The sequence below is a fragment of the Caloenas nicobarica genome, chromosome 26 (genome assembly GCF_036013445.1).
Source record: "Caloenas nicobarica isolate bCalNic1 chromosome 26, bCalNic1.hap1, whole genome shotgun sequence".
NCBI classification, from domain to species: Eukaryota; Metazoa; Chordata; class Aves; order Columbiformes; family Columbidae; genus Caloenas; species Caloenas nicobarica.
Window position 1 is genome coordinate 5646296 of NC_088270.1, and position 13078 is coordinate 5659373.

At 59.4% G+C, this 13078-nt stretch overlaps 1 protein-coding gene across 3 annotated transcripts; it reads right to left on the reverse strand.

The window, feature by feature from the left end:
• Positions 1–4438: 4438 nt before the first annotated feature.
• On the reverse strand, positions 4439–8894 carry SC5D (sterol-C5-desaturase). 3 transcript variants are annotated; one of them, XM_065652069.1, is made up of 5 exons: positions 8810–8894; positions 7483–7700; positions 6349–6481; positions 5993–6093; positions 4439–5757 (listed from the first exon to the last, which is right to left on the reverse strand). In XM_065652069.1, exons 2-5 carry the CDS (start codon positions 7690–7692, stop codon positions 5332–5334), a joined length of 870 nt encoding a protein of 289 aa, XP_065508141.1. In that variant the 5' UTR covers positions 7693–7700; positions 8810–8894; the 3' UTR covers positions 4439–5331. The 3 variants fall into 3 exon arrangements, with proteins under 3 accessions (XP_065508141.1, XP_065508142.1, XP_065508140.1); XM_065652070.1 differs by lacking the exon at positions 8810–8894 and adding an exon at positions 8494–8621; XM_065652068.1 differs by lacking the exon at positions 8810–8894 and adding an exon at positions 8025–8121.
• Between the last annotated feature and the right edge of the window lie 4184 nt (positions 8895–13078).

Consider the following 13078-nt stretch of genomic DNA (forward strand, 5'->3'; position numbering starts at 1 on the left):
TATGGAAAGGGGGAGTGTCAGGAGGATGGAGCCAGGCTCTTCTGGGTGACAGCCAGTGACAGGACAAGGGGCAATGGGTGCGAACTGGAACACAGGAGGTTCCAGTGAAAGAGGAGAAGAAACTTCTTGATGGTGAGGGTGCCAGAGCCTGGCCCAGGCTGCCCAGGGAGGTTGTGGAGTCTCCTTCTCTGCAGACATTCCAACCCGCCTGGACACCTTCCTGTGTAACCTCAGCTGGGTGTTCCTGCTCCGGCGGGGGGATTGGACTGGGTGAGCTTCTGAGGTCCCTTCCAACCCCTGACATGCTGGGATTCTGTGATCTGCAGCTTGTTCTGGTGATGTACTGCATTTTTGCTCATACCGTGTGTTCATCAGTTTGGGGAAGTTTGTAAGTAGGTGACAGATCTGTGGCCACATACTCAGATGCCCATATATTTCACAGGCCAGCCACTATTGGGTATGTGTGGAGTATCTGTGTGCCACGGGGGACCTGCCACAGCAGAGATGTCCTAGACCCTTGTCAGTTCCAGCAGAGTCTGCCAGGAGGGGAAAAGGCTGCACGCTTTGTCCAAGCATCCCCCTTCTCCGGCTGACTGAATGCGTTGAGCTAATTTATTGCGCCAGATGAGAAGGGGTAGACAGGAGATGTTGTGGTCCTGGTACCGTAGCTGTTCTGGTTACTTTAATCCCACCAGTGATGATGTGGAGGGTGGTTCTCTGCCGCTCGCATCCATTCTGGAGCTGTGCCTTGCCTTTGTGGAAGGCAAAGCTGTGTTTATGGGTATAGCGACGCTGCTGAGAAAAGGCCTTACCTGTGTTTTAGCCTCGATCATCGCAGAGGTGCTGAGAGCAGACCCTCAGGTAGTGTTTTCTCTGCCTCGCGAGCCGCACTGGCATTTCTAATGCTGTCTGGAAATGTTCACAGTAAAAGGATGTCACCTGGGAGCAAAGGAATGGGACCTGATAAATCCCAGGGACAGCATCGAGGCGGTCACGCTCCCCCGTATTTTGTTTGTTTTAATAGGAGATATGTTGTCCAGAGCTATCCCGGAGGTGCTTTCATCAGGAAAAGTAGTTCATGTATTTCAGTATTTGAGTCAATGCAATTATAAGGGCTCCTAATGAAGCTTTTAGTGGTCTGGGCTCAGCATAATGTCCCTTGGGAGGACCAGAGGTCACCGTGGGTGAGGGCACAGTCAATAAAAGAGCCTTATCATGCAGGAATCCCTATAGAGGGTCACTCTCAGTCGCAAACGTGGCGGGCAGGTGAGAGGGGCTCAAAAAAGCTCGCCAAAAGCACCATCGAGTCCGTCCTGTTTTCCACTAAATGACCCCCTCTGCCCCACCAAAAAACCCTGACAAGAAGGAATAGAAGAACAGGAGAATAAGATAGACTTAGAAAAGAGGAACTGGCTTCGTAGCAGTGTCTAAAGGGAGGATCTCGACGCGCTGCGGGGTTCGCCATCCTCCTCCCGGTCTCCGTTTTGCACTCTGAGCGATGCAATAACTCGCGCAGGGATCCGAGAAGGGCCCCCTGTCCCCCGCCAGGTCCCCGCGGAGGCTGCGAGGGAGGGAGCGGTCACGAGGACCTCTCGGGAGAACCGAGAGCTGGCAAATGCTAACAGATGAATAGCTCTTTCTTTGCAGAAGGAAATATATGTTTCCTTTGTCAAGGTATTCACTGTGTCTTGTAAAAAGAACCCGTCTCCTGCCATAAAGGGGAGGGAGCACAGAGCAGAGTGTATGTTAAGGTACATCTGGATTTCATCAACAGCAAATGCCGTGTACTCAGAGAGCGAGGCGAGGAGCCTCTCGGCCCCCGGTTTTCCTTCCTCTCTCCCCCTCGCCTTTCCCCGGCAAAGCCCTGCAGGTCTCGGAGGGTTCAGGGGATTGCAGGGGCTGGCAGAGGCATTCTCCACAGACCCTCTTGGAGAGAGACGACAGAGTCATTTGAAGGATGCATTGCATGTAGCTGGAGCTGAGCTGGGGAGTAAAGCAGCTCATCCCACCGCCAAGTCCAATCTCAGCCCTGCTGCAGCGCGGAGTCAGGGTGCACGTCGAGCGGGCAGATCTCGGATTGGGGGTTGCAATTTGCTTTTGTTCTGAGTCGTCTGGGAAGTGCCAGAGCGCAGCTCTTCCGTGAGAGCAGGCCGTTGTCGTGGGGTTGTAGGACACAGCTTTCAAAGACCAAATCATCTGGTGTCAGCAGGACCTGCCTTTGAACCACAGGTCTCAGGGGATGGGTCCTCCGAGCCTTCTCACCCCCCTTTATGGTTTTGGGATGCCACATCTGCCAAGAGAGAGCAACTCGAGGAGCGATCCCATCCAGCGTGGCCGAGCGGCCTCCGCATTCCGAGGGGCGCAGAGGCAGGACGGGGGGCCGGTCGCGGTCCCCGCCGCAGAGAAGATGCCAGCACAGGTGTTCAGGGGTGCAGATGGATGTGCAAAGAGTCGTTCTGGAAACGATGGCCAAACCCAGCAGGCCAGGCACAAGGGTCAGCAGCCGGACCTAGCTGCCGACAAGAGCTGGACGGCATTCACGTGCCATTGGGGGCTCGAGGTCCACGGCAAAGGTCGCCCCGCTCACGGGCACGGTGTCAGAGCCTTCATTGGAGGTGGTCGGTGGTCTTTAGGTTTTGGTTAAGAAAATTCAGCAGTGGCATCTGAGTGCTAAGCTGGTGCGTCGTATGTCACTTGTTGTGCCCAGGGTCTTTCAGAGAAGGGTGGTGTGTCGTGTGCGGTGTAGGGGACACTGATGTGTCTCTAAGGGCCCACCTCACGCATGTCCCCCCGTAAAGCTGCTGCCGGGAAGCCGCTCTCGCCATTGGGTTCCACACTTTTGGGGCAATGAGGAGGAGGAGGAGGAAGGCTGTCCACGCAGGTGCGGCTCATGGCGGCGGCGTGCCATGAGCAACATCTCCACCTTGTGGCAACAGCAGCAGCAGGGTCCCAAATTCAGAATCGTGCCTGTACGTGGTACGGAGGCCCAAGGCGACGCATCCAGCGCTCGCCCAGGCCAGGGAACGCGGCTCTTGCGCTGTCCCACCACCACATGTGGCCGGAGCTGTGCCAGCTCATAGCTCAGAACGTGCGTGGGTTTCTCTCTATTTACTTCCCTTGAGAGTTGTCCTGTCCTGAGAACGTGACCCACATACCATGCGTGCTCCGAGCTGTTATCCCATGCTGTGCACAGTTGCAGGGAAGAGCAATTAAACATCAAAACAACGGTCCTGGCCACAGCTGCCAAGGCACCGGGCAAAGCGATGTGTTTTGCAGAGGGTCATTGCCTCCCCACCCGAGGGTCATGGTCGTGCGTGCATGCCAGGTGGCATACAGGCTGTACGGTGAGGCAGGAAAGAAGGGGAGCGTGGAAATGAAGGATGCCCAAGGCATGTTAGTGGGTGCAAGCAGCAGCGACACGGAGCTGCCGCAGGTAGCCGAGAAGGTCTGGCCGCGCATTAGCCTGTGTGAGCTTCGGCAGCCAGCCGGGCATCGGCAGAACGAGCAGGGAGGCGGAGGAAAACGCCGCTTGCACAGTGCATAGAGGCACGGGCGTGAGTGACGGTGGAAGTTAGCAGTTTTGTCATGGCTGGATGGAGCCATGGGGAGTATCCTTGTCAGACCTCTGTCCTGTGGCACGTAGCCTGTCCCCGGGGTTTTTTCCAGCCAGCGTTTGCACAGGCAGGTCACCCATGGGAGGAAGGGGCGGCAGGGGCCGCCGGCCCCCGGGGCGTCTCAGCTCTCGGCCCGCAGAGCTGGGCAGGGCAATGACCATACCAGGCTCACTCTGCGTTGTGATGTCTCACACATCATGCCTTGCACATCTTCACAGGGACAGCAAGGCCTGAGCCAAACACATACCAAGGCCCTGGCTGTTGCAGCCAAGGGTTTTGGGCACAAGGGGTTAAGGCCTTGGCCTTGCCGAGGCTCGGTGATGGCAGAGAGATGGGGTGACAAGAAGGCTTGGGACTCGTCCCAAGGTCCTCATGTCGGTATCTAATCAGGTCCCGGGTCAGCACAGCGGTTCGTAAGGGTCAGCAATGTTGACCCTGTGTGCACTCCAGGACTTGCCTTGACCCTGGGCAGGTTTTGGGGCAGGCTCCAAGCTAATCAGTAATCAGAGGGCAGGGTTCCCATGCACACCGGGCGAATGCGGGGCGTCGGTGGAACCCCCGAGGCGATTGGGCTCATCCACACCCCACGTGCTGAGGGGTCGAGTCCTTGCGGCCGATCTGAGGGAGAAGTCCGGGAAGGCTGGCTGGTGGGGATATTTGCCCGTCGCTTTTGCTGTTTTGGCAAGAGGGGAGCGGGGTGACGTACCCAATAGTTGTCTGTGTGGGGCAGGGTAAGACCGTCACGGGTGTCATAGGGGAGCAAGAGGGAGCCGCATTAGGCTTTGTACAGCATGGGGAGCAAGGGCAAAACACCAAGCAGCGGCCAAGTTGGCAAGGGAGATTTATTGAACGCAATTCCGACCCAAAGGCAGGGCAACCGCGTTTGAGCAGGATGTTAAGGGGGAAAGACGGCCACGAACCCTCGAGTGAGAAGCCCCCACCCCTCGCCTTCGGGCTCCCCTACCTCCCGTTCCCCCCCAGAGTTCACGGGGAGCCAGAAGGACCCGAGGGACTCAGAGCACGTCTTTGTCCGTTAGCTTATTCATGGGAAGCATCCCGTCAGCACCATCCCCGAGTGAGATGAAGAGAAGGGGAGCGTGTCGAGCGCCGAGGAGCCGTCGGGAGGACCTGCGCCGTCGTCAAAAGGTAGGAGGTTGCTTTTTCTTTTTCCAAAATACAGCATCTAAAAAGAAAAGTGGCCTTGTCAGCCTGTCAATTCAACAAGACTTGACTCGTCGCAATGGAGTCCGGGACATCGATGGCAAATCGGCGAGGACGGCGCGCAGCACAGACCGACAGAGACCACGCCACGTGCCACGTTACTGTTCTGTTTGTGCCATGTTACTGTTCTGTTTGTGCCACGTTACTGTTCTATTTGTGCCACGTTACTGTTCTATTTGTGCGGTAGTATTGTTCTTTTTGTGTGCGCCACAGTGTTGTTCCTGTTGTGCCATGTGTTTTTTTTATTTTTCGTAAAGCACTAGCGCAGTACCAAAGCAGGGCAGGGACCTTTGCAGAGATCCAAAGGGGGCCAGGAGGGGGAGCAGGGCAGTTTCGAGGCACAGAGAGAGTCTGTATGTAACAAATGCCGACCAAGCGTCCCCCCACGCTTTCAGGGGACGGGAGCTCTTCATCCCATCTCGCGAGGCCGGGGAGGAAAGGCAAGAGATCCAGCTGGGGAATCTTCTACCCAAGAGGGGCTGGGCCAGGGGGAACCCTACTCGGTTTTGGCAGCCTGGGGCCCATTGGGTACCCCGGCGCCTTTTTCTCGGAGCTTGCGCATGTAGTCGTGGGGGCCTTTGCCCTCGAAGGACGTGGGGCTCTTGTAGGAGCCGCCGATCCTGTCCCAGAGCGTGAAGTACTGCCCGTAGTTGTAGTCGAAGTACAAGTGGTGGTCGGTGTGGTGGGCCGAGCCGTTGATGACGTGGCGCAGGAAGCGGGGGACGCGGTAGTCACCGTCGTGAATGGAGATGGTCCAGACGTTGACGAAGATGTAAAGGCCCAAATAGGTGATTTTGTGCAGGGGGAAGAGGAAGGGGTAGATATGGTAGGGCAGGCTCTGCATGAAGCCGTCGACGGGGTGGAAAGCGTGGCTGGCGAAGGGTGTGGCGATCTTCCAGAGGTGGTGGGGCTTGTGGAAGCGCTGCGGGGAGAGAGCACGCTGTTTAGGGGGTCTCGCAGACAGACCCCCCGCCCGGCAGCAGAGGGCGGTCAGGGCCGGCAGCCGTCACCGCCGCCAGAGCGGGAGAGGCGGCGCGCTCGGAGCGGACCCTAACGGGCTCTCCGTTCCCATCGTGTTCCCGAGGGAGGAGCGGTGGGGCCGCGGCCCCAGTGCGGGACCAGGGCTCTTTCCGGGAGCCCGCCGTCCCCGATCATACCTTGTAGAACAGTCTGTGATGGAGCCCGCGGTGTATCCAGTAGATGCCCATGTCAGTGAAGAAGATGAAGGACAGCATGCTAAGGAAGACACCCGACCAGCCTGCGGGAAGAGGGACGTTAGGGATGGCGTTGGGGAGGGCCAGGGAGGAGCACAGGGGTCGAGTCTTCGAGGAGATTGTGGGGGGGCCCTCCCTGCACGGGCGTGATGGGAACATGCGACCAGGGCAATTACAAGGGAGTAGCTCGGGGCAGGAGGTAGGCAGGGGGATTTGGTGGGGGCTAGTCTGAGTTGTGCTATCCCGAGGTGAAACAGGGGTCACTGTCGGCCAAAGGAGGCAACGGGGCAGCGGCTCACCGTACGGGGAGTCCTCGATGTTGTCGTAGAGCTTGCTGTAGCCACGCACCTCGGCGAAGAACAGGGCAACGGTGGGCACGCTGATTGAGGGGAGGGAGCGCAGCGCGTAGGCGATCTCCCGACGCACCTGGTTCTGCGGGGGGCGGCGGCGGCGGGAGAGAGGGGTCAGGGGGAGAATATAACAAGGGCAAGTGTAGAGTCTTGCATCTGGGCAGGAACAAGCCCAGGTTCCAGTATAAGGTGGGGAATGGTATGTTGGAGACCAGTGTAGGGGAAAGGGACCTGGGGGTCCTGGGGGACAGCAGGATGAGCATGAGCCAGCACTGTGCCCTTGTGGCCAGGAAGGCCAGTGGGACCTGGGGGGGATTAGAAGGAGGGTGGTTAGTAGGTCCAGAGAGGTTCTCCCCCAACCCTTCTACTCTGCCCTGGTGAGACCACATCTGGAATATTGTGTCCAGTGCTGGGCCCCTCAGGTCCAGCAGGACAGGGAACTGCTGGAGAGAGTCCAGCGCAGCCACCAAGATGCTGAAGGGAGTGGAGCATCTCCCGTGTGAGGAAAGGCTGAGGAGCTGGGGCTCTGGAGCTGGAGAAGAGGAGACTGAGGGCTGACCTCATTCATGGGGATCAATATGGAAAGGGGGAGTGTCAGGAGGATGGAGCCAGGCTCTTCTGGGTGACAGCCAGTGCCAGGACAAGGGGCAATGGGTGCAAACTGGAACACAGGAGGTTCCAGTGAAAGACGGGAAGAAACTTCTTGATGGTGAGGGTGCCAGAGCCTGGCCCAGGCTGCCCAGGGAGGTTGTGGAGTTGGGGAGATTGGATTTGATGATTGTATGAGGTCCCTTCTAATCCCTGAAACTCCGTGATCAGAGGAAGGAGAGGGGGGTGTGATGGTTGTATCTGGCAGGGCCAGGTGATTATCGGGTAGGAGGGTCAGCCCTATCTGGACTGAGAAGGCCAGGCGTCAGGAGGACCAGGGGGTCTGGCCTCTCAGCCAGGCTCCGATGTCAGTGACGAGCTCTGAGCTTGTCTCAGCGTCCCCACGCCTTTCCAGGTTTTCTAGGGGTTCGGTTTGACAGTTAAGGGGGGGGGGTCGCACAGGGAGTCAGGGGGGCCGGCATGGGGAGCACCCACCTCTAGGAACTGGGGATGTTTCATGAGTTCATGGTCAAAGACGAAGTAGTAGCTGAGGGTGGCGCAGAGCAGGTAGAGGGCCAGCGCCCCCAGGTTGGTGATGACGAAGAGGCTGAGGAGCTGGCGGCAGGGCTCGTACTCAGGCCAGCCGGCAGGGTACACGTAGGGCGTCAGGAGGTGCCGGTCGGCGGCGTCCAGCACCAGATCCATGGCGGCTCCTGCGGGAAAGAGAAAGGGTCACCGCAGAAGGGCTGCAGAAGGCGTCCCTTCTGTGTGTTGCCACTGGGGTGGCAGGGGCCCGGTTCAAGGGGCTCAGAGGATTGGGTGCCCGTTGGGTGCCAGGCACGGCAGGTCACCATCTGCACGTCTGGGTGGCTTGTCAAGGAGTTTTAGGTCATGGAGTAGAAAGCGTGGACGTTGGAAGCTGCAGAGGCGTGGGGGTCAGCGTCCCCTTGAGGTGGGAGAGGGCACTTCTAAAGGGGTCCCACACCGAGGAAAGGCTGGCAGGGAGATGTAGGTTTTGGGGGGCCAAGGTCTCCTACCGGGGCAGGCTGTGCGGCATGGAGACCATGGCATCAGCTCAGTTCTGGGACCCGCGGGGCAATTCCGGCAGCGCTTCTCACTGGTGCCGGTGCAGAGGCAGGACAGCGGGGGGAAGGGCAGCAGCGGCCAGAGAGGCGAGGGCCCGGGGGTCAGGGCGTTTTGGAGGTGCAGCCAAGAGGGCCAGAGAGAAGGAGGCGGAGAAGCAGGCGGGGGGGCCAGCCTGGTGCAGGGGGGGTCTGGAACAGCGCGTCCCGCAGCTCTAAGCTGGTCGGCTCGGTGCCGCTCATGGGAACGGTGCCAGTGCCAGGGACGCGCCGCTGCGGACGTGCCCGGGGATGCGACCAGGCTGGCAGGGAGATGTAGGGTTTGGGAGGCAAGGTGTCCTACCGGGGCAGGCTGCGGGGCACGGAGACCACGGCAGCAGCCCAGTTTTGGGACCCACGGGGCAATCCCAGCAGCGCTTCTCACCGGTGCCAGGGCCCCGGCAGAGACGGGACAGCAGGGGGGCAGCGGCCAGGTATGCGAGGGCTCGGGGGTCCGGGCGTTTTGGAGGTGCAGCCGAGACCGCGATGGAGAAATGGGGGGGGCGGGGGGGGGGGCAGCCCGGTGCAGGGGGGTCAGAAACGGGGCACCCCGCAGCTCCAAGCTGGTCGGCTCGGTGTGGCTCAGGGGTGCCGGGGAGGCGCCGCCGGGGAGGCGAGCAGCGGGCAGGGCAGCGTCCCAAGGCGGCTCCGCGGGGCTCCCGAGCGGCGTCGCCCCCGCGCCCCCTCCCGTGCCCCGGTACCTGCGTGCGGCTCCCGTCGCGGCGCCGAGCGGGATGGAGGGGGCGGGGAGGCGCGAGCGGTGCCGCCCGGTAGCGCCACGCGACGTCACCGCCGTGACGTCACGGCGGGGCGGGGCCGGAGAGCGGCCCCCCGGTGTCGCCGGCGCGGGGGGCGGGGGCGGGAGGGGGCGCGGCGGGGCCGCAGCTCTGGCGAAGGGGGTGAAAACCTCAGCGGTGCGAGGTGCGTGCGTGCGGTGGAAATGAATGGATGGGATGCGAAGTGAGGCGGCGGCGCCGGGGTGCGCAAGGGGCCGTGAGTGGCATGTCAGGGCTCAACGTGTCAATGAGGGTCCGGACGAAATAGACAGAGGGACGCAGAGGTTGCTTCTGAACGGGTCCCGCAGAGAGCAGAGAAGCAAAGGCTATGGAGAACCACCGGGTCAAGCTTAGAGGTTCCGAATGGAGCTCCTTGCTTTGCCAACGCGTCACAGAGCCAGTCTGAGTGTTGCTATCGGCATTCAGTGGGTACTCAGTATTGGTATTCAAAGGGTAGAGATGCAAGGCCGAAGGATCAGGAAAGCAGTGATTATAATAAATACTTTTCAATAGCCAGACGGATGCTTAATGTGTCACGAGCATCAATCTGGCACGCAACCCAAGGTAGGAAGGCCGAAGCAGTTATGGCTCCACTCGTTTCTGGGGCAACTAGAGGGCTTAACAACCCAACTCCGGCCCACCTCTGCTTCAGACCATGAACCAATCTGCCACCGGTCCAATCCAGGGGTTGAGCAGTCTTGTTCTGCATCATGGCGTGAGAATCCTATCAGATGATGGGCGAGATCTGCGCGGGCGTGAGAGCGGGGAAGATGCCGAGCCGCCAAAGCGCGGCAGGCATCCACGGCACGCATCCCTGGCACGCGGCCAGTGCCACCGGTCGCAGAGGCGGGGAAGGCGTGGGCGAGCGGCACCGGCAGACGCCGGGCAGCGGGCGGGGTGGCCGCGGCGCACGAGGCCGAGCGGCACCGTGGGAAGTGGCGCGGAGGCAGCAGGACGGAGCGTGGGACCAGGGCTGCAGGGTGTTGTTATTGCAACCTGGTTTCAGGCAGCAGACCGACAGTTTTGGGGAGGAGCAGGGTCACCGTACTTGGTGGCATGGTTCTAGGGAATGTGGAGGAGCGGAGCCAATCCGGCAGCCAGTGCATGAACTTACTGGCCCCAGTCCAGGCTTGTGGCTTGCGCAGGGCTAAAGCTGTTTGCAGCATTTATAACAATGGGTTTGCAGGCAGCAAGCGAGGCAACAAGGCCGGGGGACGTGGGAGCAACACGCAGTTTGTTTCGTAGAATCTAAAGCGATGGCACCGTCAAAGTCTCACCAGGGTTCCTGGCTTACTGTCCCGACTCCCACCTAGACTGTGGGGCACACACGTGGGCAGCGAGTCGCCAGGGGATTCCGAGCAGGCTCACACCGACCCCATAGCTTTTAGCCTGGCAGGTTTGGGGCCCGGGAGCGGCGAAGGAGTCAGTAGCAGCCCCTTCCCCCCGTCAGGTTCGGGGGCTCCGGACAGGTCAGGCCCAGGAAGAGGCGGCATCAGGGTGATGGCACAGGCATCGTGCGGGCACGGGTGTCGAGGGACAGCAGTCGCGTGGGGAGGCGGCGGCTACGGTCGGCGCTATCTCGTGGGACTGTAGTTGGGGAGGAGGACGTGTCAGCGTGAGCACAAGGGCCAGCATCCCTGTCCGGCGCAGCCGTGGGATGGAGGCAGCGAAGGTGGTGCCGCGTGAGAGAGTCTCCGCACAGAGAAGCGACGGGACAGGAGGCAGCGAGGCATGCTCGGCCGCCGCTTGGGAAAGCAACGTTTTTTAGGTCCCCGTGGAGGGAAGCGCTGATATGGGGTCGAGGGAGGGTGTGTGTCTGCCGGGGCCTGTCTGGAGGTCTGCACGCCGTCCCGGGGAGATCAGCGCAAGAAAGACCCGGGCGAGTGTGTGTGGAGGGACTTTGGGTTGCGTGGGGCACGGTGGGCTCGGAGGAGATAAGGTTTTTTGGGGAGACCGTGGAGCTGCTTGTGTTGCTGAAAGGCGGCTCACGGGAGAGAGGTGGGGTAGTAGCTATCAGTGTCGCTGGTGGGAGGACAAGGGTTTGCTGTTGTCAGATGTGGAGTGCGTGGAAGCACAAATGGCACACAAAGCACCGCCTGGAGTCTGAGGCGCAGGGAGTTCAGTGCTGTGTTCCCGTCTATGAATTGGCCGTGGGGGGCTGATGAGTGTCTCGGTGGGTCAGTCAGGAAGCACAGAGCGTGTAGAAAGTGAGGAAGTTAGCGTGCTGGTAAATATGGAAGGTGTGCAGTGATAGCGTGGTAGGAGCGGGCATAGAGCACCTGGAGGGTAACGGGCGGGTTTGGAGGAGTTACCAATGACAGCAGGACATGGTGTTAGGCAATGTGGAAGGCAAAGGGGATCTGTGTGGGTCATTGGTAGTGAGACAGGGGAAATCTCAATGTATACTAAGTTGGTGGAGTGGCACGATGGCGGGAGACCAGCTCGCAGAGGCGGGGAGCTCCTCTGCATCGGGAGAGAATTTGGAAGGCTGTAGCAGAACCTTGGGCAGAGCACAGACGTGTCGGGCAAGAGCACGAGAAAAAGCTGCGGTAAAAGAATGGATGAGGGAAAGAAGCTAGGAGCACGGGGAGGGCAAAGGGCTGTAGCAAAGCGACCATGAGGGCAGATGGACATCCGATAGATCGGGAGGAGGCTGAGGTGGGGCCGAGCGATGTCCATCACACTCCCCAACCTTAAGAAGGTCAAGTGGAGTCTGGGGGTTCTGTAGCCGGATGAGCGTGGCGGTTAACGTGGTGCCTTTGTGAGCACGAGTGCCATATTTGTGAGGGTCTGCCGGCATTGTTGTGTAGGGGAGCCAGGGGATGCGAATCGGGGCACTGAAGGAGGGGTCGGGCAGACGTCAGGGGCCGACACACGTCAATGGCATCCGAAAGGTTCCGTGCGTTCAGGCAGCTCCCGGGCAGGCGAAGGGTATGAGGGCAGCCGCGCGTAGAAGGGATGGGGGACACCGGTGGATAAGAACCCAGAGAGGACCGAGCAACGTGGGGCTCAGAAAGCTGGCCACGTGTCAGTGATGTTGGAGCCCTATTAGGGTCCCGCTCGCAGCAGAGCAGTGTTGGGATGATGTAAAGAAAGGTGTTAATAGGCATAGTTTGCTGGCACGGTTTTCTGTGAGACTTAATGCAGGGAGGAAATATGTGAGGGAAAATAGGGCGCAAGTGCTATGGGAACAATCAGCAAGCAGGCAGGAGACGGGTGAGGGGGAGGGAGGCTCTCCCGTGAAGCGATGCAGTTCAGAAAGGGACCTCAGTTTTTATAAAGTTCTTTGCAGAGAGGAGTCAGGATGCGGCAGGCTCTAAGCCAAATCCCAGGGTCAGGAAACAGTTTTGGTTCAGGAAACACAAGGAGTAAGGGAAAACGGGGAAGGGCAAGCATGCACAGTCACAGCCAAGGGAGCAGATGTTCCAGAGTCCACATCCCAGGCCTCTCAAAGCAAATGTACCAGCAGCAAAGGTTACGGAAAGGAATTAGGTAATGAGTCAGCAGTAGGGTTGGCTCCAGCAAAGCACCCTCATGGAGGTACCAGCCAGAGGTTGGAAGTCCCGGGGTGAATGTAGCACGGGAGACTATTTTTTGTATGCCTTATATGAAGAATTAATGCCATTGTAATATAGGAGGGAGCAGTGGATAACTTGGGGTTGGGATTCCCTTTTTGTCACAGACTGGCCTTGAGGCGACGTAGGCGTCACGGAAGGTCGGTGCTGGCCCGGGAGGCGCTATCTAGTGCGGGTGCCTTTGTCACCAGGGTACAAAATGGACATTGTCTAGTAGCTGGTGTGTGCAGTTGGTAGGTGCTCCCTTTCACCCCAGGTGGGGGTAAATGGTAGCAGAACTGTGTAGCACACAGGTGCTGAATGTTGAGAGTGGTTTTGTGCAATGAGGTGTTGTGTACAGTATACTAGAAAGCATATGACGTAGTTAGGTGGCGGGAGAGGCAGAGGGTCACGGTCGATTGACCCAGAGAGGAGAAGCTTCCGAGGAGATCTTTTAGCATCCTTTCGGGACCGTACGGGGCCGTGAAAGGTAGTTTTGGACATACTCATTAGCAACGTTAGGACAAGGGGTGATGGTGTGTAGCAGAAAGACCGGACACGTGAAAGCAGGATCCTGTGGTCAGGATGCTGATATATCACACAGGATAGTTCCGAGAGGCGGTAGAGGTCCAGTTCCCCA

Coding starts and splice junctions, on each gene's coding strand:
- SC5D (XM_065652068.1), bottom strand. CDS start 8,058: ATGCCATGGTCTCCATGCCGCACAGCCTGCCCCG. Junction 7,701..8,024: donor ATGCCGCACAGCCTGCCCCG/GTAGGAGACCTT, acceptor TCTTTCCCGCAG/GAGCCGCCATGGATCTGGTG. Junction 5,758..5,992: donor ATCACAGACTGTTCTACAAG/GTATGATCGGGG, acceptor CTCTCCCCGCAG/CGCTTCCACAAGCCCCACCA.